Here is a 23,468-nt window from a genome sequence, read left to right on the forward strand (position 1 = left end):
GGAGACGACTCTTCTGCAGATGGCCTGCACAATGCAATGCATCAGGAGAGGGCAGTGAGGGAGAAAGGAGCACAGAAGTTCACCCGGCTTCCCAAGCAACTTGTAGATAGTCAGTTGACTCACCACCACCACCACCAAACAGCAGAAAGCACAGGACTGACATACCAAAGTTACGTTATTCTAAGGAAATAAAATTGCATTCCTGAAAAGTGAGAATCTGAAATCCTATTATTTTGTGCTTGGGCTGATACCCATAGCACTGCCTGTATGATGAGCACATGACCAAGTCTCCCACCACCTCAGAAATACCTGTTTTTTCAACTACATTAACCTGAAGACCACAGTTCAGCACGAAATGCGTAACAAAATGGCATCAGCTTCACAAGATTAAATAACTGGTCTGGTTAAGCATTAATTGCTCCAGTTTGGCTCCCTCTTCACCCACTCACAGGAGCTTTGTGCGGATTACTGCTTTATAATTGCTTGCGCCCTAAGCACACTTGCATTGCAATCCCCTGCACACCTTGACAGCATCCTGGTTAGAGAAAATGAGTGCTGCATGTTCCCCTGTCACAGCACTTTGTCTGCTGGATACAGTAAGTCTGAGATTGTTTACTCAACTTCCCATGGCCCATTAATGACATAATGTTGGACACAGCTGTTCAGGACTTCACAAGACCAAAGCAGAGAAAGAAATGCCAGGAGACTTCAAACACGCTGCTCACATCAGAGCCTGGCTGGGAAAGTCCTTGAAAGTGGTCTAAGGGAATTTAGCATTACAGCTCTCATGAAGTAAATCCAGGATTAAAGCTTCAAACTTGGTTTCTCCTGACGACGCAAATGATTCTAAAATAACTCCATCCAACCAAGATGGCACTGACTGCTTTGAAGAACAGCGGGCCAGTCATTTAACTTTCACTCTGCTTGGCTGAATTATCTTCTGAAAAACTACAACCTGCCATAAATAAAGGCTCACTAGCTCTGGAAGTGGGGTGTGCCTGGTTCATCAGGTCCTGACTTTCAGTGTGTTTGAGCAGGAGAGGTGAAGCTCACCCCATAAAAAGGCAATTAATGGTCAGGGCACACCTCAAGATCTCCAAAAGAGTTTGAGCAGAGTTCAAGTGATGCACAGAGCGCTCTGGGTCTAAAAGACACCATTTGCCCCAGTGCAATCCACCTCCCAACACAGTTGCCTAACATTTTTCTAGGGGCTTCCGGAAAGCGGACCCTGGCCAGGGGGTCTGGGCAGCGAGGGAGTGCTGCTGGCAGGACCGATGTGCACCAGCCACAGCACAACAAAGATAAACATGCTCCATCTAAATACCACACCCAGAGAGCCAACCTGGAAATTGTGGAACCACCTCATTATGGAACAACAGGAGTTTTCCCTAAGAAAAAGGCAAATCATCAAAGTTTCTCATCTTCCCAGTCATGAGGCAAAGCAGAAAAAGTGAAAGAGAAAGCCTCAAATCCACTCCCACACCCCGGTTCAAAATAAGCTATTTCATTAATTTTAAAACACTTTACAATTGAAAACTTGAGGAGGGTTGTGTATATTGTTTACATATATTCATATATTTATATGTAGCAGTTAGAGGGAACACACATGGCAACACTGAGCTGATTCCTCAGCTTGGCAATGCTGCAGACATCTCCAGCAGAAAAAGATCATTGGGTCAATTTGTTCCTCCCTGTGATACTGGTTATCCAAAGCAATTAAACCACACCATCATCAAAGCTGTACCTGAATTCATGCTCAGAGGAAAGACCACCACCCCTCCCTCACCTTCCCCAGACCTTTCAGGGTAACCCCTACTTACAATTGTGAAGTTCATAACCTTCAGAATCCAGATGGTCATAGCAAGGTTCACCAGGATTAAAATCATCAGGAGCAGCACAAAGAAATAGAGGCATCTCTTCCTCCAGCCATAAATCCCCACTTTGTATACCTGGGGTCCTTCTGAGGTCTGCATGGTGTTGCGGTGTGCGTACTGTTCCTGAGGCATCTGAAATGATCACAAAGAAAGAACCACGTGCATGAAGCGGCAAGAGAAAGCTGATGATATAAACTGCTTGTGCCTGCCTGTGACTCTTAAGAGAGTTTTGTTTTTTCTTTTTCAGAGTTTACCAGCGGGGCAGCATCTCTTTCAGTATCTTGGTTCTGCATTATTTTTCTTTCTGCTTACGATATGCAGTGACATACAAAAAGAGAATTTTATCTCTTAAATGTATAAATAGATTTATAAATACAGGTAAGCACACTATCTAAAGGTATCCTATGGAGATCACTCTCGAGTGACTCTGTTCACCGTCCCAGGTTTTGCAAGGCAGGCACTCCGGGGCCTCTAAGGATCCAGAGGGGAAAATTTTGCACATGTTTGGTAAAAGCAGTTGAGTCCAGCAGTTTGTTTTGAAGATGCAATATGACTTCTCAGAGGCTTTATTTTTTAAAAAATAAAAATCATCTGAAATAAAATCATCCTTTCCAGCCACGGAAAAAAGCCAAAGGGGAAATGTTTGCCTTTCTCCCTTCCCACACCCCGATCTTTCTTAACTGAGTAAGCCTGAAGCACAAGGTACTCCATCTGCCACATCCCTAACAAATTATCCCCAAATATCTATGCTGGTTTAACAAGGACTCTGATACCCTGGGTTGGGCATGGCATGCTAGGACAACACCGGGGGGCAAAACTAAGGAAAGGGGGAAAGAAGAAAACCTGCTGCCGAGGGAAGCAGTGCAGCAGCATCCTCAGGACACACTGCTCTGCAGTCCCCCACAGCAAGCACCAGCCCCTCTCCGATCCCCCAGCACCCAGTGGGCTCCGGGCGGCCAGGTATCCAGCTGCCCCCACCGTGGGTGGAAGGAGACGGGTGCTTTTAAACAGCATCGCACCCAGCTGGAGCAGCGGTCCGGCCACAGCCACTGCCCAAGGGCTGCGTGCGCACAGGGTGTGAGCGTGCAGCCGTTCCGTGCCACGCCAAGGGAAGCGTTCACATGCTCGCCCTTCATGTCCGGGATGTGGAAAGCCACTTCCATGGCCTTCCCCCTGGGATCTGTTTCTTACATTTTCAGACTTTTTTTAACGCACAGACTGAGGATATTGCATCATCTCTAATACCGCACGGTTTGCTGAATGTTTTGCATTTTAGACTTTAGACAGGTAAGAAGCCACCAAACATGTTCCTGCACTGCTGATTTAACATCTTCTACCTCTGGGTATCTGGCATCAACATTTTTATGAAGAGAATTACAAAATTCATGTAACAGGAGGAAACAATGCGAGTTCCTGTCTGTGGGAGTGTGATCCACGAGGGCAGCATGAGACAATGGGAGAAATCAGATGCTCCTTGTTAGCAGCTTATGTTTATTTACCATTGGTTTCCTGTTTTTTTTCTCACTTTCTTGCTAATAGCTTCATAGTCCAGCATCTAATCAAATATAGCGGTGGTGCAGAGCCTGTTGAAGGCCAATGCAAGGTGAGTTTCTTCATGGCATAACTTTCATTCCAGTAGCATCGCACTAGGGATGAAGTTCACACTTTATCTTTCCTGCTCCAGTGCTCCACACATTTGAGGCAAGGGCTGCCTGAAGAACCAGTTACCTTTTTCTACCTTTCACTGCTCCAAAAGACCTGTTTTATCTAACATGGTGTTGTCACCTGCAGTATAAGGGATCAGCCACCTCTCCCTTCTTCCCCAGGCCTTCACCCCTCCCCAGGCTGTAACAGTCTCATGTGCTAAATAAATCCATTCAGGCACTGAATTCTTTCCAGATCAGAGGCACGGATAGCTCTCCGGATCCGGACTTACAAAGCAAGGCCAACCCTGCATATTCAGGAAGGCTATGTTTAGCCTGGGGAGGCTGGTGTGCTGGCACCCCTGCTCCTGTCCCAACAGTGATGCTCCTCCAGAGGGTGGAGGTGCCCATCTGCCTCCTTCCCTAATGTCAGCAACTGTGTTAATTCCCCACACTCAAAACACACGACAGCAGCTGAAAACAGGAAGATTTTTACAAAGAGCAACAAATGAGGTACTCCTACCCTTTTCCTCTCAGGTTTCTGAACCATCGCATTTAAAAGAATTTTTCTCCCCTATATGCTTGGGGGCTACAGTCCACCAAGGAGAAAAAGCAGGTCAGACTCATGCATGAGCAGGGTGCTGCAAAAGACACCTGCAAAAGACAACTCTGGGCACCAGCGCTGCCCCTCTGCAGGCAACTGCCGGGCCAAGCTCCCTCCTTTCCAACCAAGGTGCTGCCTGTACTCGCTAAACTAAAACTAGAACACGGCGAGACTCAGCCAGCCTGTCCACACCTCCAAGCCTGCCTGCTTTTTCCAGCTTTCTCAGCTGGTCTAAAAAAAGGATCTCACATCACCCCAAACCATGCCTCACTTACAACCTCAGACTACCCCAGCCCCAGCTCAGGCTGTGAAGATCTGCAAAGTCAATTAGTGCAGACAGTCGTACCACGTCGGGAGAAGCCAACGGCTCATGACACATAATCCTGTTCTTAATATGGGGGGGCTCAGCCTGTTAGGCCAACGTGCATTAGAAGTACAGCACCGCAGAAAGGTGTGTCTGCACTGAAAAGCTCTTTTCATAGTGTAAGTGGGCTCACCGCAGACCCCTCCTGCTGCTCAGGGCAGCTGGGGTATCCATCTCGATACCGCAAAATCACCCCAAGCCCAGGCAGACCCGTAGTTTATACCAAAGGGAAGGAAAGCAAGTTGGTTACAACAGATCCAACTCGGTCTGCGCCGGTATTTTTGCTTATAGGATGCCAAGTCAGCAAGTGTGGCGAGCTCTGCAGCACGGGGAGAGGAGCTGGGTCACCAACACACGCACATGCTTGGAGGAAAACAGGTCTGCTCACGCTGCTACAACCACTCGGATCTATGCAAAGGGAAAACTTAAACAACGATAAATTACAGAGTTTCCACTACCTGGGGGAAATTATAACCGCAACTACTGTATAGTCCAGGACTTTATTGCCTAATATTTTACCAGGGGATCCTGGAGAGCACACATTAAATGCAGCCTCTCCCTCGGAGAAAATGAATAAATTGCATTGCTAACCCTCTCAAACCATGGGGGAGGTTTGACCAATGAGAAACAATATGAAATACCAGGCTCAAAATATCTCTTTATTGCAAAACTTACTTATTCACTTTATCTCTTTCCTGCTTACTCTCCTTTTTTCTTTCTTTTTTCTTCACTTGCAGTCTGTAGGACGGAGAAGACAGCACATCCAGCTGGGGCAAAACTTTGGAGACATCAAAGAATTTACAGGAACAGAACACAACCACAAAGAACAACGTGCATCCACACAGCAGCCTGATCTTGAGAATTTCTCTTGTTCCGATAAAATATTTAGCTCACAGCTACCCTAACAGAGACAGAGCAACTAAAGTACTACAACACAAATGATGAGCATGACTTACTAATATAGCATAAATTTATAACAAGAAAGTAACATGGGAATCATAGATACCATGTTCTTTCTATACAAACTCTCACCCAGCTACATTTAAAGCTATATATGATTTCTGGCTAGCATTTCCCCCCTGAATTGTGAATACCAAAAAAAAATGCTCGTGTCTGTAGTTCTCCAGGAAGAGAAGACAGAATGATGGACAGAGAGTGCTGAGGTGTGTTAAACAAATGAGTAGAACAAGAAGGCCTGCAAGGCAACTACATGAGGAACCAGCTATATCCGCCATCAATAATCTGCTCCGTGTGGGAGGAAAAAGTATGCTAGTCATAATTTACATTTTGGCAACTTCTCCTGAGTTAAACATTAAAAAGAACTAAGGCACCAGAACAAAAAGTATTGCTGTAAAAGGACATCCAGTGGTTGCATTTGCAAAGTACCCCCCTTTCAATTACTGAGCTAAGGGGAAAGGTGCTAGTTGCTTAATAGGATTTTTTTTTTTCCTTCTTCAGGAAAATATTAGGAACAACCACCTAGTTTTGTAATAGTGGTGAAAAGACAATACGGAAACAAATATAGAAATTGGAAAGAGAAGCACTCCGTCCAAAAGTCAAATCTGAAAGTGTCTGCCTGACATGAGAGGGCTTAAAGACACACGGGCACAGCGCTGGACCACCATCAGCGCATGTACAATCCCACTTACAACACAAAAAATGCAGCATGCCAAATCTTTAGCCACAGACAACATTACCATGACTACAAAACCATAGCCTGGAACCCATGCAATTCTCCAAGGAATCCTTGTTGCTACAAAAAAAATGGGTAATACGTTTTTGCATGAGAGCTGTACAGAGTCCTTATAGACGAACACTGCAAACAGGGCCTGATATAAAATCCAGTCTGTTCAGAAAAGCTATTCATCCTTTTGCTTTAGCATATCTGAGAGATATGGTCCATGACAAGAAAGATTTATTTGGTTTTTTAAGACCACTGGAAAAGTTCATGTCACTACGTCCTCTGATCTGCACGAGCTGCTCACCGAGTACACTTCTTGGCAAAGAAGCTCCAGCACTTCCCTTCAGCAAAGCTGAAAGGCATCACAAATCAGAACTGGCACTGAGTTTCCAAAACTCACAGCAGACCCCAGCAAACCCTTCTTGCATGCCGCTCTCCCTTCCACCACGTCCTCCTGCCCTGGCAGAAAGCTTCTCACTCAGGGCACACGACCCAGATGAACGATTCATCAAGCACAAGTGTTTTATATGTGTAAGGATGGATAAACACCTTACCCTTGCAGACACCGGAGCTGTAACGTGCCCTTGCCAAGCCGGCTTTGTGGGCTCACTGAGGGCTATCAACGGGGAGGCATAACAAGAGGAATTAATAACGCTTCTGTGCCATGGGGGCCTTTTTGATCAGCGCTTAAATGATGTACGCCTGGTAATAGAACAAATTTAAGCTGAAAGAAGATGCAGTCTGGGAAGGCAGCTTCTCTTTTATGAGCCCACTTGAAATCTGCGGCCAAAAATACCCTAGAGCTCATTGAAACCGCTCACTGCAGCACCGACCAAAAGCCCCTAAGCCCTGTGCAGCCAACGTGGCATCTCCCCTCCCTGCCTGCTTGCATGTAAGCCAGGTGTAACAACTTCATCAGAAAAACAAAGAGCATCTGACCCCAGGCTAACCTGTAGCGTGGTGATGGGAACACATTTCTAGAGATGAAAGAGGGGTTCAAATTCCCTCGGGCCTTGGACCTACATCTCCCACATCTGCCTTCTCTTTGTGTCCCTATCACCAACATTCTCTTCTCTTTCTCTTTGTTTCTTGAAACAGAAACCTTTTCTTTGGGCTGAAATGAGAAAGAAAAAAAAAACCCCAAACTAAAAAACCTTCAGAAGTGCTCTCTGCCGTATCACTGGAAGGCAATGTACTTGTATTCACTAGCTGTAAATGCTCTGCAGATTCATCCTCTTTAATTTCTCTGTCTTTTAAGCGCACACTATCCACCAGGTTCAAAAGAACAGACATTTCTGGAGCGTGACTAAGAACAAAATTTGGCACAAAGAAGACTGCTCGAAACACTCTTATCAACACAACTTTTTGCCTCTCTACTCCCCATAAAACCCTCTCCCCTAAGCTTGACACCCCCAGGCCGGTTAAACCACCAGTGTCATGACCCAGAATTGATTGATGGTCCCTCACATGGGCCAGACCACAGCCCCGGTCTCCATAAAAGCATCAGGCTCTGGAAAATGACTTCACACCTGCAGCTTGGCCGGCAATGGGTGAGCACTGGGGAACAGCCCAAAGGATGAAATACTTGCTGGGGCAGTTACTTCTTGTAGCACTTTCCCCCAGCAGCATCTAAGCCAAGCTCTTCTACCCCAATGGCTGTGCCAGCTTGGCCTCTGTCGCGGCCACTGGTGTCCCCAAAGCTGAAATCTTCCCTCTCTGTCCCTCTGTTTCTGTCAACAGTTCTCATCCCTCCACATGGCAGCAGCTCCTCCATGACTTGGGAAGACCATCATCACTCAGTGCCCACTTGCCGGGTATCACCGCAATGTGCTACATGACCAGAAAGACAAAAAGCGGAATGTTTCCTTCTTTCCTGACTAGATTCTGTCAGTGGGGTACATCACACAGAGAGCTCTTCAAATATCTAGGCTGATTCTGGCAAACAGAAGCACATCAACAAGGTTTTTTCTTGACCGGCACACTCCATCGGTGCATGCTCTGCCTGGTCCACTATGAAACACCTCTTTTCACATCCCCACCTCCTGCCTCTTGAGGAAGCTGGATTCAGCCAGCTCAGGTAGCTGGGGAGACCCTGGGGATTCATCTCCTTGTAAAGCATTTCGAATCCAGATCCTTCAGTGCTTCAGCTTACCCCTATCTCTAACATCTTGAGAGCTCATGTAATTTCCCCAGTTGCCAGGGCTGACAGCATTTCAACAATAAACAAGCTTGAGGATAAGGACACTGCAAAAGCCTCAGTTTATAAAACAGTATTTTCGAGCAGATGGATTGAATGAAAAGCTGAATATGGAACTTCTGCTCTGCTCTGTCACTGCTCTGTATTCAAGGAACACCTACAGTAAAACTATAAACATATTACAGTTTGCCAGAACAAAACAAACTAACAGGCAGCTCCATCCCTGAATAGCATCTCTTAAACAAAAAGTGGTGTTTTATTATGATGCTGCATGAGTCTGTGAGCCATGTAATGTTACTATTGCTTCTCTTCTCCGAGAAGAGGAGAAACATGCCTGTTTTCTTATTTATGAGTGTTTTTTTCAACTTTTAGACTTTTTTTCTTGGTAGTTACCTTGTCTCAATATTTTTCTTTTTCAGAATTAAGGAGAAAATGGAAAGGAAAGTGAACAAGGAAGAAAAAGTTTCTGCAGCGAGCTCTCTTGCATATCAAGCTAGTCAACAAAGAACGTCTTCCACAAAATGCCCCACAATTTGTAGCGATACATTCACGCTGCACGCAAACATCATACCGACTGCTGCATTCACACGCTGGTTCCTTTGCACCGCTCAGATGATGTGAAGCAATCATAAGCCTATGTCCATCTGTGCCAAGTTTATAAAAGCTCTTTCCCACCGGAGTGCCTCAAAGCAGGATGAACCAATATGAGAATACACTAAAATAGCCAGCAGCAGGTGTGACCACAGGAGGCTGTGGGAACAGCAAGAGGGATATCATCCACTGAGCTTGAATCAGAAAGCAAGTTACAGGAGGTGATACTGTGCAGACTTCTGCCCCAAGACACTCTCCCCCCCCCCCCCCCCACCCCGTACCAAGAAAAGAGATAAGGCTTCTAGGAATGTGCAAAGCAGGATTGTGATATGGATTTATAATGCTGGAATCCAACCAGCACGGCACAAATTGAGAACTGTGCACTTGAGCATGTGCCAGGATCCAGCGCAGTCTCTGCAGTGATCCTGCTTCCACAAGTTAAAACTTGTTCTGATGCATCTTCCCTGCACCATCTTCTCTCCACACAACGTGCTTAACCATGCTTATCCATCTCATTTGCACTCACGCGCTTGCTTTCTAGTTTGCTCTTGGGAAGGACCAGGAGAAGGAATACACGTATTAGGGTGTGTTAATGGGTCTCTTATCTGTATGCTTCCAAGATCAACAGACCCTCCAATTTCACCTCAGATGAGGAACATTCTGTCCACACACGCACACACTCTTCAGTCCTTTTTGGATACAAAGCAAAGCTTGAATACCCGAGCTGCAGGCGGGTCACCTTTGGCAGGGGGAGGCTCAGGAGCAGCTGCCAGAGTTAGGGAGGAAACCACCGCCTGCCTCCATCGCATCCAGCCCAGGGCATCGCAAAGAGCCTCCCCTGCCCTGCCTGGACTCAGCCACGCACAAGTGTCTCCACTGAGGTCCCGTCAAGAGCAGGTAGGGCAAAGAGCCCAGCCTGGAACATCCCATCATCCACGCTGATCCCGTGCACTGCTCGTCTCACCCCGATGCGGGGCAGGAGCACCCCTAAAGCCAGGTAAGGCAGCACAGCCCCGGCTGCTTCTTGCTGTCAGACATATTCCAGTCTCTTTGTTTCTCTGGCTCTTTAACACTGATGATCGGATTTGGGAGGTGGGATGCTGCATGATCAGAGGCAGGAACTTTAATATATTTTTTTTTCTTTTTTTTTTTTTTTTAAATAAGGTTATAACTAGTGGCGAAGAAGATAATAGTCTCACTGGGTGCCTAAATTAACAGCTGCTGAGAAAAGCAATAAAGCTCCAAGTCTGCAGGGTAAGATGGCAGCCTGCAAAGGCTCAAGCAGTCGAGATCATATGAGATCTTCATTTAACACAGTATCTTCACCACAGGTGTATTTTCTACAAAGCAAACTTAGAGCTTATCAAGCCTCTTCATTTTCATCATACACCTCCCTCCTCCACTGCTCATCTCTGTCCTTCCTCTCATTCCCTTTAGTCCCCACCAGCCTCCAGGAAGCTGCAGTACCTCCATGTCTCTTGGAGGATGTCCTTCCCACACCTCAAACCAGCAAAGTTCAAACTTGGCCCAAACCCACCTATTTCAGCAGACCACCACTTTCACAGGAAACAACAGATACGGTGACAGGGAGAAAATGCTCCCCAACACCTTTCTTTATTCCCTTCCATCACACAGAATCTGTTTGCATCAGACCAGATAATACTCCCATTAAAGACCCACACCCCGTGAATCCCACCCCTTCCAGGTAGGGTTCGCTGTCTGCCTGAACCTGCCGTTGTCCTTTGGAGTTGCCTCCGTACACACTTCACCAGCACCACTGGGAGAGAGCTCTGGCCCTGTCACATACCAGATCTGATGCACTTCGGTAGCGAATCTCACCTTGTCACTAAATTTTTTGGACTGCTGAGATGAACGACTGTTAGAGCCCTGCACATGCAGTCCTGCTGTATGCAGGCAAAGCAAACTGGGTCTACCCCCACGAACCAGCCAGAAAAGCTTACTGCTGTCCCACTGTATAATTTAATTTCCCTCATTTATTCCTTGTTGAAAGAAAAAAAACCAAACCCAACGCCACCATAAAACACAGCTAAAAAGCACTTGCAAAATATCAAATAATGTTGCTGTGAAAACCCAAGGAAGAGGAACTGGCAGAGGCAAGGAAGTTTCGGAGGCTACGTGGACCCTTCCTGACACCTCCATCGCCTTGAGGAACGTCCCATCCCCTGAGTCCCCAGCACCAGCTGGCCATATAAGGTGCTGGTATCTGTACAAAGGCAAGGGAAGCTTTAATGCTGCCACTATAGAAGGATGAGAGAGCATCGCCCAAGTCTGGCAGGCTTCTAAAGACAGAGCAAGCTTTTTATCACAAGTTATTTCTTAAGTTATTTGGGCAAAGAAACGCAAATCAGGAGAGAGCTTGCAGACAGAACAGCCCCTAAGTTAATGTTGCTACTTCTAATCTGCTCTCCGTGGTTTCTGACTGTGCTGTCTGTTGCAGTTTGCTCATGCTTTATAAAACGCAGGAAGAAATATGCAGAGAATCATAAGGCAGTGCTTATTACTGAATTACTGCTTCTCTTCACAAGCTAGCTGTACCAGGAGTTGCCAAACAACCCCCAGACAAACATGCTTTCAGCTCAGTAAACAAGAATACAATGTACATATAAATGTATTTATTGTGACTGAATTGCATTTTTTCATCAAAATCTGTAAGCGACACGTGGTACAGAGCCAACCTTCAAGTGGCTTCAAATTATACACATACTTATTCTCCAGAATGAAAAAGTTGGGAATGATTTGGTTACAGCGTTCACGCAGGCAGAGACGTGGCGCAGGAGTTGCTTTGCCTGCAGAATTACTACCGAAACAAAGTTAGCCAGAAACCACCACCCAGCCTCCAACTGCTCCCAACCCTTCGCAAACATGCCACAGCTTCCCATCCTTGACTTTTTGCCTCCAAACAACAGCCCGAAAGCAAGCAGCCTGTTTGCACGAGCAGAAAAGAACGGCAAATCACCCCGGCCACCCAGGGAAGGAGCAGCGCGGCTCTTACCTCTCCCCCGGCGGGCAGACGAAGACCCAGAGGGGTGCTGGAGGCTGGGTGGGAGATGCAGCACGGCGTTCAGAGCCGCACGAGGCCTGGCCTGTGCTCATGAGCTGCCCCTGTCAGATTTTCCAACAGCAGAATTGCAGCCAAGTCCCTGCCCATGCCTGAAGAATTTCCTGAACAGCATTCCCGTTCTTTTTCTAACTGCTTTGAAACCACACTGTCTGTACTTCAATAAGGCTTTGTCAGGCCAAGTTACAGCTACTGGGCTGGCTCCAGATAGCAATTGAAAACACATGTGGTTTGCATTAAAAGCCCCCTTCTCCGCACACACATTCAGACACAGACACCCCCGCCTGCACTCTGGAGCCTGCGTGTCTTGCCTCTGCAGCTATAAAGCTAGCCCTTTCGGTGAAAAAGAACAACATGATTATGTTGGTGGGGGTTTTCTTTGGGAAGAGGAAAAAGGGGTGGAAGGGATCCCATTCCCACAGATAACACCTTGCCCCACTTCATATGTTTCGCCAGTATCAGCGGGTCACAGCGCCTAGGTTCACAGGCAGCTCTGCCAAACCCCAACAAGCAAGGAAGCACAGGAATGACAATTTCAGTTCACCACTACTCTCCTCTTACCTTTGCCTCTGTCGCTTCTAAAAACTGTGAGAAAAGAAAGCATATTTTTAGCATCTCCAGACTCAGTTCAGCACATCAGAACTGTATCCTAATCTTGACACATACTCCTGTATCTGCTTATACTAAAAATAATACAACTATTTTTGAGTACTTTCATCCCTCTCTGCTTTCTAGCTGTCCTAACCCTTAAAAATATTTTAAGCGCCTTGCATCTCCTGTTAAAGAGCATTAACACCGCTCTGGTGTTGGCTTAAGGAAAAGAAATAGAAGATATAATGTTATACCTTTAATCAGAACGGGTCCCAGTTCTTAGTATCTGTAATCATTTCCAGACAGCACCATGGGTCAAGGCAGCAAACGTGGGCTCTGCAGCTGGAGGTGCCCCGCGCCTGGCATGTGCCTGCAGAGCTGAGCCGGAGTAGATGTGGAAATGCACATGGATGTCCCCCTTATTCCACCACGGCTAAGTCCCACCAAAGATGAAACACAGCAGCAGAGTTGTCAAGGTAACAATATAGAAAAGAGACAGTTTAAAGAGAGAGAGTTATATTTTTCCCTCTTAATGTGCCTTTTCAAAACCATGCACTCCACTTCTATAGGGTTATTCTGTTCTGTGATTTACAGAGGTGCGGTGGCCAGATGAAGTGTTTACAAGAGACAGATGCAGCTAGGGATTGGAAATAATTGAGAGCTTTATGTATGATCTGATCTAGAGCTCACCGAAGGCAGTAGGAAGCCTGTTGCCTTCCACGGGCTGTGGATTAGGTCCATAGCAAGGACTCCTTCACCCACAGGAAGGCAAGATCTGCCTTCGCCACGCCAGCAAGGAGGTCTTACAAGACCCACGCGGGTTGTCTGTAGGGAAAGCCTGCAGCACTTCACCCATCCAACCTCTTCTGAGAGCTGCTGTGGTAACGCGGCACGTGGCTCTCGCCTGCACCCTGCCCTGCTACCAAAATGCCCTTTACTTAACTCCTGCAAAGGGCTACGTGTGGGTCAGCAACATCACCCACGTGCCCTGGCAATGTGTGTGGGCCAGATCCCGTCAGCCTGGCTCAGTACCCCAACTGCACTGACCTCAGTGGGGATGCATGAGGAGCACGATGCTATTTTGCAGAAGACAACACAAAAGCACCCGGTCATTCTGCCTCAGTTCTCCAGACTGTAAGCCAAGCAAAAGGCAGGCACACAAGCGGTGCACAAGACAGCCACTGGTGACAGCACCTCAGATTTATTTGCACAGCTTGTGAGGAGCCAGCTTGTGCCAGAACAGAAACCACAGACTTCTGGATCACAAATCTGGAGAACTATCGATGCAGCTAAAAGCGAGGCTCCTCAACTGGCCGCAACAGCAACAGTAATACTCTTTGGGTTGGCAACCAGCAACAGCTGAAACCAACGGCGCCTAAAACCCTCAGAGTCTTTAAGCATAAATAAATTGAAACAGAAAAATATGAACTGCAGATTCACATAATTAGATTTTCAGTTGTACAAGACAATCAGGCATCTACAGAGCTGTTAGCAAGATGATAGCAGTCCTTGCCTTCTGTCTTAAATTTCCGCACGGCCTTTATTCAGGAAACCAGTTATGTATGGTGACAGCAGTAACTTCACTGGATCAACGTGTGTTTTGAGTTAAGCACATGCTTCAGTGCTTTGTGGTCCAGGACTCCTTATGGCAGCCTGGCTCTGGCATGACCAACAGTCAAATCATTTGCCACATGGCAGTACGGTACTTTGAAATTATTCAGTTCTTCACGCAAATATGCAAAATCAGTGGTTTTCAGATTTTTCTCAGCGTATGGACCCCTAAATATCTGCCAAAGGTGGTGCATACCCCTGTAATAATTTCAGAGAGAGATATTTCTATACACCCTACACAGAACACTTTTTTCTGTCATTTTTCACAGTTCCCTTGGGAACAGTCCACCGGCCTCCCATACGTCTGTGGACCACAGGCTGGAAACTACTGCTGGAGGTAACTTAATCCCTTATTAAAAATGTAAATGATCTCTTCTGTTTATGTGCCATACTTTCTATCTTCAGAATATTTACGCAAGCTAGCAGCGTGCTGGCAGGTACAGACATGGTGGGGTGACAGCATTAATACTGCATTTTTTCCACCGGCATAATTAGTAGGCCAAGTCTATAAATATTTACATTAAATCTGTCAGGCATCACACCAACCGCACTGATAACTTAAGGGTGTCTTACTGTAAACTGCATAATGCCTAACTATTTTGTCATCAAGTAACATATAAAATGCTCCTTCAAGCTAAGCCACTTTGACTAGGTTGTTTTTATCTCTTTCTCATTTGGGCACGGGGTTTAAAGACGCTTCAAGCATCAGAACTGTGGCTCAGGGACTGTTCTATTTTTCTGTTATTGAGCTATCATTTGTATTAGTGCCAGTGCTACCAAAAATATATGAACCTTGCAAGCGTAAAACTTAAGTTGATGTCAACATAACTATCTGCGTAACTGCCATTATTTCTTAGTACCGGCATGGTTATAAGGATTAAAAAAAACGTACTAGAGCTCTTTGGGAAGATAAAAACAAATTAAACCCCCCCTTGAAGCTCCAATATCTTTGCAGCTGGAGACCGCAACATGTAGGGACTTCCATTTTGTACAGGAGAACCACTCCAGCTGGATCCATGAATTTCTACACCAGGAAATACGTAAGACCTACAACAGGTAGGAAGGAAAGCTCCTTCTCTACCATTTATACCCGTCCTGCATTCTGGCACCCAGCATTTTCTAGAAGCAGCTAAAAGTGATTTGGTATTTACTGTTGACTTAGCAATATTCGTAACTAATTCTGTTTAACTGATAATATGCATTTGCATACCAAACAAAACTTGGGTTTTTCATGGATTTCAACCTGCAGATTTCCAGGGGACTCGCTCAAACATTCCCAAAACCTTTCTAAGAAAATCAGGGCAAAACACATATGGAGAAAGAATCAGCATCTAAATGCAGGTGTGTGTGCACCTGGAGCAGAGGAAGAAGTCAAAATGAAAATTCTAGTAACCGAATGAGATAATTAAGCAATCCCTTGTTAAAGCTTTCCCTCCAAATGACTTTTTTTAAAAAATCTATTACATCTCCTGAAATATCACAATGGAATAAATATAAATGTTCAAATATTTTTAAACTGAAAGAAATCCTCTGCCTAATTACTATTATTTTAAATCGCTCTCAGCCTTGGACTCTTGTAACAGGTCTCTTGTGTACATGTGTGCAAAGGGGGGAGCCAAGCTCATTTGAGCTCTGTCTCCTTAAATACAGAATTAAGGTAGCTGATGGATTGGAAAGTTAACTATTTTAGGTCAGGAATAGCAAGCTGTGGGAAGGCAGCTATTGGCATTCCTGATGGATTCACCCAGCGCTGAGCATCCAGAAAGGATGGAGAGCAATGTAAGGATAAAGGGAGGGGAGGAGGGGGTTCCCCAAATTTCTTTAGCTAATGGCAGTGGGTAGAGGAGGAATCCTTCAGTAGAGAGAGAAAATCCATCCCTGTGTGCGTACGTGTACAGGGAGTGAAGACTTGATTTGATGGTAAAGAGCAAAATCCTATTTAAGTGCTGCAGCTGCGAATGAATGAAGGCACACAGGTCATCAGGTAATCACGCAGGGCTGAGATGGGCTTGTTGGACAAGCGAAAAGGAATGGGAGAAAATGAAAAAGCACTTGTGTGTGCGTGCTCAGCCCTAAGGAGCCCGTTGCAACAGTGCCTGGAGAGCAACCGACTGTCCGTGCATGCAACCGTGCACAGGAAGAAGGAAGAAACTCACCCACTGCTCTAATTTATTTGGAAGAGATAAATATGACTACATTTTAGTAAGAAACTATAGATATAGCACTGGTGATGAGATGCAAGACCTTCTAATTCTCAGAAACTATAACGACAGAGGGGAGAGCTAATGCTGCTGTGGCCCTGCTCTTGCAGACAGGCGTTCAAGGATGCTCTGAATTTCACGCAGACGAGAAACTCCAGTAACTGCAGAGGTGACCCTGAAGTGGAGGCCTTGCTTCACACGACACCGAGTTATTTAGATCTGAGTACTAAATTTTGTCCCTTCTATTCACCTGGAGTTAGCCAACAGTATGATAGCGTAAATGAACCAAGGGAAACAGCACAAACCAGTCTGGGTTTCATAGTAATTTTACAGGTGAGCTGGGGGACGGTAGGTCAGGGCAGCAGTCGGTGCTGTTTGCACAAGCAGAAAACACATCGTGAGTTCAGGTGAAGGACTGAGCTTTTACGAGAGGCCAGACCCAGACAGCTGCTGCTCAGGGTCTGGAGTTCAGAAATATCTGCATCTCTGCGACGAGACAAGGATCGAAGCAGCTAAAAAGTCATCACCAAAGGCAGAGATCTTCCACTGCATGGCCACGGGAGAGCTGTAGCAAAGGGGGTGTGGAGGATGGGAATTCAAGTATCCAGCGTGCCAAACCAGCAGCAAGCTCATGCTTAACTTTGCACAGGTTGATGCGTAACCCCTGCACTGAGAATGACATACTCCTAATGGCTATTTTCTCCTTCGGGTCCAAGACCTGCAGCCCCCCCGAGCCCACCCCCCTAATCGGAAAGCTCTGTGCCGTGCTCCTTTCCACGAAGGCTGCAGCAGCGTTTACCCGCCGGCCAAAGAGCCACAGGCAGGACCTCATCCAGCCCCCCCCCCCCCCCCCCCCCCCAACCTCTGCTTCGTAATTATTCTGATGATTTCAGCCATTTGCAGGCTCTTCTCAGAAATAATTTAAGGCCAGTAGAGCTTGTTAATAGGTAAAATGGGAAGTGTTCCTTTTCATTTCTCCAGCAACATTAATGTAATTATCCTGAATCATTCTCAAACTACGTAGGCTGTAATTTCGAGGCAATATTACTATTACAGAGCCCTGCTCTTCCAGCCAGCATGTGTCATCCTCCCCATCCAGAAGTTATTTATCAATAATTGGCAAGATCTTCATTTACAACAATACAAGCCTCTTCATTTGCAGCACGACAGGGAAGCAGGATGGGTGTCACCACGCAAAGGTGTGCCACTTCCCTGGCTTCTGCCCCCCCCGGCATAAGAAATGCAAGAAAGAAAGAATAACCGTGAAGATTAATTTCATACAGATAAAAGCAAATATTCAGTTGGCCAGGCCAGTAATTGTTCTTCTATTAAAGTCTTAACAGTATCCGAATTTATTACTCTTATCTGAGCAGCCTCACCCTTCGTTCTTTCAGAAATCAGGTTCCAGGCACACAGCTGCTCACTGAGCTTCGGTTAGATATATGCCCCAGCGCAGACAAATCTTCACCTGCCTGCAATAATAATCTTCCATGGGAAAAGTTTCAGTTTCTTTGCCAGATCTATTGTGGCAGGGATTTCTGGAGTACATGGCTGTGCCTTGCTGCTCACATTTAATGCAGAGCGCGGCTGCTGGTCAAGCAGAGCTGTTCAGCAGTCTGTGCTTATCACAGGCTTTCCCTTTGCACTCCTGGCTATTTTTATTCTGTCAAAAAAGCAGCTCTGCTTGTTCTTACACTTGGATATCCTATTATACCACAAAATTTAACACCACCCAATGCACCCAAATTTGGCTCCAGAGAACAATTTCTGTAGGCAGCATATCTGTATTTTTACAAAGCAATTAGCAGGGCTCTCGCAGAACACTAACAAGGCAGACTGTCAGTCCATGGGCGGCCCTGGACATTGCCATCTGTTTTAATGAGCTGTGGTACGTCATTCTGGACACTAAGACTTCTGCACGATCCCGTGAGCCTCCTGAGATGAGGAGCAGTGACCTTCATACATAATATCTGATCCAAAGGAGAACTCTTGCCCTCCTCTTCCCATGACATTAGCCGCTCGCCATCAGGCTAAAACTAGACATAGAACTCGATACAGAAATAGATGTAAAACTAGATATGTCTCCATCAGAATAGCTATGGGGAAGATACGATCGTGGTGGTGAAACACTGGCACAGGTTGCCCAGAGAGGTGGTAGATGCCCCATCCCTGGGAACATTCAAGGTCAGGTTGGATGGGGGCACTGAGCAACCACGTCTAGTTGAAGATGTCCCTGCCTGTTGCAGGGTGCTTTGGATGAGATGACCTGCGAAGGTCTCTTGTAACCCAAACTATTCTATGATTCTAAAGCCTGATGTACAACATCCACTCTAGAATAAGCAGCAAGGAGGCAGCAGTTCAGGTAATCAAAATGATAAACAATCTTTGGCCAAATTTTGCAAATTCTTTCTCTCTGCTTATATTCTGCAAGAGGTGGTACGATAGGTACTGCCCATAAAGCAGCCTGTGACAGTATGCAGATACTGGAGACAGCAGCGTAAAGAATGATTATGCTTATATATAAATTAATGCACACATGCACATATGCTCACGTATTTTGAGTTTCAACAGAGAATGAGGGGGAAGGTTTAAAAAGCAAATTGATAGGAACATTAAGCTACAGTGAGATTGTGTAGAGCGTGTGAGCCAGAGGGAAGGAAAAAAGATGTAACGGCCTGAGAAATAAATGCATGTTTGTATGTCTGTAATCATGCCTGACCTTTGCCAGAGAACTCAATATGGTAGAGGCATATCTGTGAGGATATTTACTCCAAGGACTATGAAAAGGCCATTGTGCAAAAACACCAGACTCAGATTTATCTACAAAGATATACCCGAGGGCCTCTCAATCTCAACATCTCCGCTTCAGTTATTGGCAGGGTGTTGCAAAGCGTAAAAAGCCATTTAATTGGGAAATCCCTTTATCGCTGTAGCCAATACCTCTCTGTTTCTGAGAGGGTTACCTGTGCTTTCCCACACCTAACCAATTTCTTGGAGCCTGGGACAGGGGTTTTCCCTGTGTGTTCAACTGCAGCCTTAAGGGCTGTGATGTCCAAGAAGGTTGATGAGACCGTCTGCACTTGGTCTGCTGTCCTCTTCCAAGTATTTATCTAATTCAGCAGCTCGTAAGGCTTAGCCCTCACTGCAGTGTCAGAGGGCTGCTGCTGCTTCCAAAGGCTCACACAAGGATGACTGTAAATATGTTTGGTCCCATAGAAGTATGGAAGAGAGAAACAGATGTCCTGTCCCTTCCTCTGCAGAGTGGAGAGTCAACACACAATTTGTTGTTGGCACCGTCTTTTTATCCTAATAACCTTACAATCATGGTCTTGCATTACCTGTGGGCACAGTGGCTCCAGCAGCCTCCGCCAGCACTGTACTGCAGAAATCTTTAGGGCAGAAACGGAGGAACAGAATGAAGTCCCTCTGGCAATATTCATTTCCACAGGGCAGAAAACGGAGCAGCTCACTGTGCAACCCCTCCTCCAGGTCAGCAAACGCACCCTGCAGTTTGGCAGCAACAGGATCTTTTTTTCATTAGTAGGACACAGAGAAAACCTGGTCTCATTCGTGTATTTTGGAGTGAAATCTCATCACTGCTGTGATTAATGGTAACATCGTTTCTGCCCTAAATTCTCCATTCTTTCAGGCTAAAAATATCCTCTTGGATTTCCTGATATTGTCCAATGAGAATCACAAAGGGAGTGAGGGCAAGGAGAGTAAAGGAGAGAGTGGTGCTTTGTGTCTTGCATCCAGGTTTACTTTTTGGGCAAAGCAGCTGTCACAGGAAGGCAAGATAGCTGTTCCCTTCTAAAATGTGAGGGACTTCACCTGCCCATTTTTCTCCCAGAATGACAACAACCATTTAAGCAGAGGCTTCGCAGAGAGCAGCACCTCAGAGATATATTTACAATTATACTTTAACTCTATCACTCAATGGCGATTTTAAAAACACTTATTTGATTTTCTCTTCTTTTCAAGTGCCTGTGTGGCTTATTCTCATCGTTCAGATAGGTCCCACTTTCTCAGTTTCTGTGGGTTAGAAGCATACTCAAGGTGGAACAAATTCTCCCCTCCACTACAGCAGGAAAGATGCAAAGAGAAGAATTAAATTATTTCCCCACAAAACCTGTTTTCAAATGCAAAGATGACTTTATACATATATACACACACTCACACACATATATATAAAAGGCTTGGTGTTTTTGTATCCCCCTGCCTTACAGAAGATCAGCCCTAGAGAAATCAACACAGAGCATTTACTCCCAATTGTGTGTGAAAACACGTATGTATATTTAAGTAGAGTGATATTTAAGTAATAAGTAATGTATTGCCACAGTGGGGTTAGATGTGAATTCTGCAGCAGCTCCTATCCAAGAAGGCCAGAGGTTAAGTGTTTCCCAACACGCTGCCCTAGCAAGCGGGCACCTGCCCCTGCACGAAGCAGCACCAGCAGCACGGCGCTGCATTCGCATTAGCACCGCTGAGCACAGCCTCCTCCCTTCACCCCCCTGCTACTCACCACCATCATCAGAGAAAATCGGGAGCAACTTAGCGTGGTGGTACAGAAGTCTCCATCCCTACTGCCAGACAGAGGTTAAACCAATCTCCCTGCGAGGCAACAGCAAAGCCAGTGCATTTCTTTTAACCTAAATCATCCAGGTAGTTAGGCTTGAAAGGCGAGCTGGTGGGGGAATGCCTGTGTTTGCAGGGGATGCTGCTGGGAGCACGGTCTGGAACAGTCCCAGAGTTTTATGGGTTTATCATCCCAACACATAAACTTTCTCCCAGTAGGGCTCTTTTTCACTTACCTGTTTTTATTATTCTACAGCTGGAACTCCACGGCAAATCTCTCAAAGGTTAACAGGCCTGTCCAGAAAGCACAAGAAACAGCCTGGCTACAGTCTATGAATTTTAATGCCGTACATTACACCAGCGTGCTATTTTTATATGGGATAGCAGTCCACAATCAGCACTATTTCGGTAACTGTGTAAGATATGACAGAGGCCAAAGAAAGGTGCAATAACAGTTGTAAGACAACCCGCCTGCAAATAATACTAGAAGACCACCATAAAGATGGAATGGGAGAGAGAGAGGAGAAATAAACTGGGGAAATTCAGAGAAATTCCAGCAAGGGCACCTCCATCTGCTAGCCTCGGAAACCAAGTAAATGTTGTTGTGCTCCAGCAGGTCAGCACGGATTTCAGACAGATGGTGATCCCCGTGTGCAATTAGTCAATCTTCCCGTGACAGGTTTCAGAAAGCCCCTCTGCTGCCTTCCTAAGAGAAATGACACCTTTATGCTTCAAGTTACAGGTTGTTGCAGGCAAAAGGACAGAAAGACACCCACACACTTCCCTTATCCACTGTACCCTCAAGCTGGCCATGTATTTTGCAACAAGGAACGCTTGCAAGGACTGAAACATCTCTCAGATAAGTGCTCTCTAAACCAACATGTTTTAGAATCTATTTAAAAAAAAAAAAAAGAAGAGCTGGCTACCAGAAGACGTGTTGCATCTCTTCATTCACTGCAATGCAGCAAGCAGCAAATCTTTAAGTGATACTTAAGCCTCACACACCTCAGTAAAGGATTTCTAAGCATCTTATGATGAGGGATTGTCACTGGGGAAAGATCAGCCCCATCAGTTCTTCCGTGGTGCAGTGAACCCTGAGCATGCTTCAGCACTGGGGAAAAGGCATTTGCCACACCAGTCTTACAAAGGTTGAGAAATCCATGAATCCTGCGCAGGAGCAGACGAGCACATCAGCCTGTGCAATATTGGTGTAGCTTTGGTTGGGGTCCAGGACCGCGCTGTGCTGCTGAAGGTGTCACCAGAGGCTCCGGGGGCAGTGGATGCACCCAGCAGGCTGCAGCCCCCCACCCAGGGAAAGCACTGGAGCACAAGTCATATTTTAAGTACTTTCTGTAATAGATGCTTACATGAGCATTTGACATAACTCAAATTACATGCAATTCTATCCACAGACAACTCGAGTAACCCATGAATAAAATATTTCAATAAAAACCTGCTTCAGAGACTTCTTTAAATGAGCACCAGACGCCCATCAGCCTTAAGCTTTCTCCATCTTTTTATCTGCTTTCAAAACTAAGCCAAGTTGTCCATTTGATCTCCTTCCAACCGTAAAGCTGTGAAAGTAAAGACCAAACTCTCTAGCTAGAGGACACAGCACAAGGTGTGAACAATCAGTCCAGGTAAAAAGGCTGGGAATGTGCTTGGAGAGTAAGGGCTGGCAGGTCTGCACCATGATAATGCCTCTTACACCAGGGCGCAGAGAGAGTTTACCCTTGTCAATCCGAAACTATTCGTATTTCTACATAAAGACACCCAAGAATTCCTTAAATATAAACTTTGTCACAATTATGTGCTGGCATTTCCTTATAATTGTCTTAAGTACTTCATTCTCAAGAAAATGTAGTTGAAAATGCAAGAAAATTATGCTGATCATTTGCTCCTAATTAAACAGATTCAATAAAACCTGGTGCTTAGCATGTTTTGCATCTGTATACTCTTTACACAAAATTAATCTCACAGATATCTCTATCATTTTTTCATCCACTGCTATCAAGCACATCTGATCTGGCAAGGATGGTCTTCATAAACAGATACCTCTTGAAAATTATTAAAAATTTTTACTTTGCCCACAAAATAGTTCCCTAGCACTCCAGCTTTCCCTTCTCCTACTGTTACACAAAGCTTTGAGAGTTATGGGCTTTGGCTTCTTCTGAGAAGCCAATCACAGAACCGGTGATTTTTATTGGAAGCCTGGTTATTTAAGAAGAAAATACGTCGTCTCGTTTCCATGGCGGGAAGAATGTGGGGGCAAAACCCATAGTAATCTCGTGGCCCACTATTCCAAATGTCTTTCAACCAGCATTTAACCAAAATGCTTGCTCAAAATGTTAGCTGCATGGGGAAAAAGTGTGAGGATTTAGAGCTGTGTGCACGCCTGCAGGGCTACGATCCTATTGACATCATGGAGATGCAGTGGGATGGCTCCTGACTGGAGTG

The 23,468-nt window shown here is 45.7% G+C and overlaps 1 protein-coding gene across 2 annotated transcripts in view; it reads right to left on the reverse strand.

Moving 5' to 3' along the window:
* The window catches only part of SGCD (sarcoglycan delta), a 349,496-nt gene that overhangs the window by 136,552 nt on the left and 189,476 nt on the right, over positions 1 to 23,468 (reverse strand). The window contains exons 1-2 of one of the 2 annotated variants that reach the window (XM_056350164.1): positions 11,968 to 12,080; positions 1,821 to 2,006 (exon numbers count right to left, since the gene is read on the reverse strand). In XM_056350164.1, coding sequence (XP_056206139.1) covers positions 1,821 to 2,006 — 186 coding nt within the window. In that variant the 5' untranslated portion in view covers positions 11,968 to 12,080. Of the gene's footprint in view, positions 1 to 1,820; positions 2,007 to 11,967; positions 12,081 to 23,468 lie in introns of those variants that run through there. The other variant, XM_056350163.1, reaches the window with a different exon arrangement.

The sequence above is a fragment of the Falco biarmicus genome, chromosome 8 (assembly GCF_023638135.1).
Source record: "Falco biarmicus isolate bFalBia1 chromosome 8, bFalBia1.pri, whole genome shotgun sequence".
Taxonomy (NCBI): Eukaryota; Metazoa; Chordata; class Aves; order Falconiformes; family Falconidae; genus Falco; species Falco biarmicus.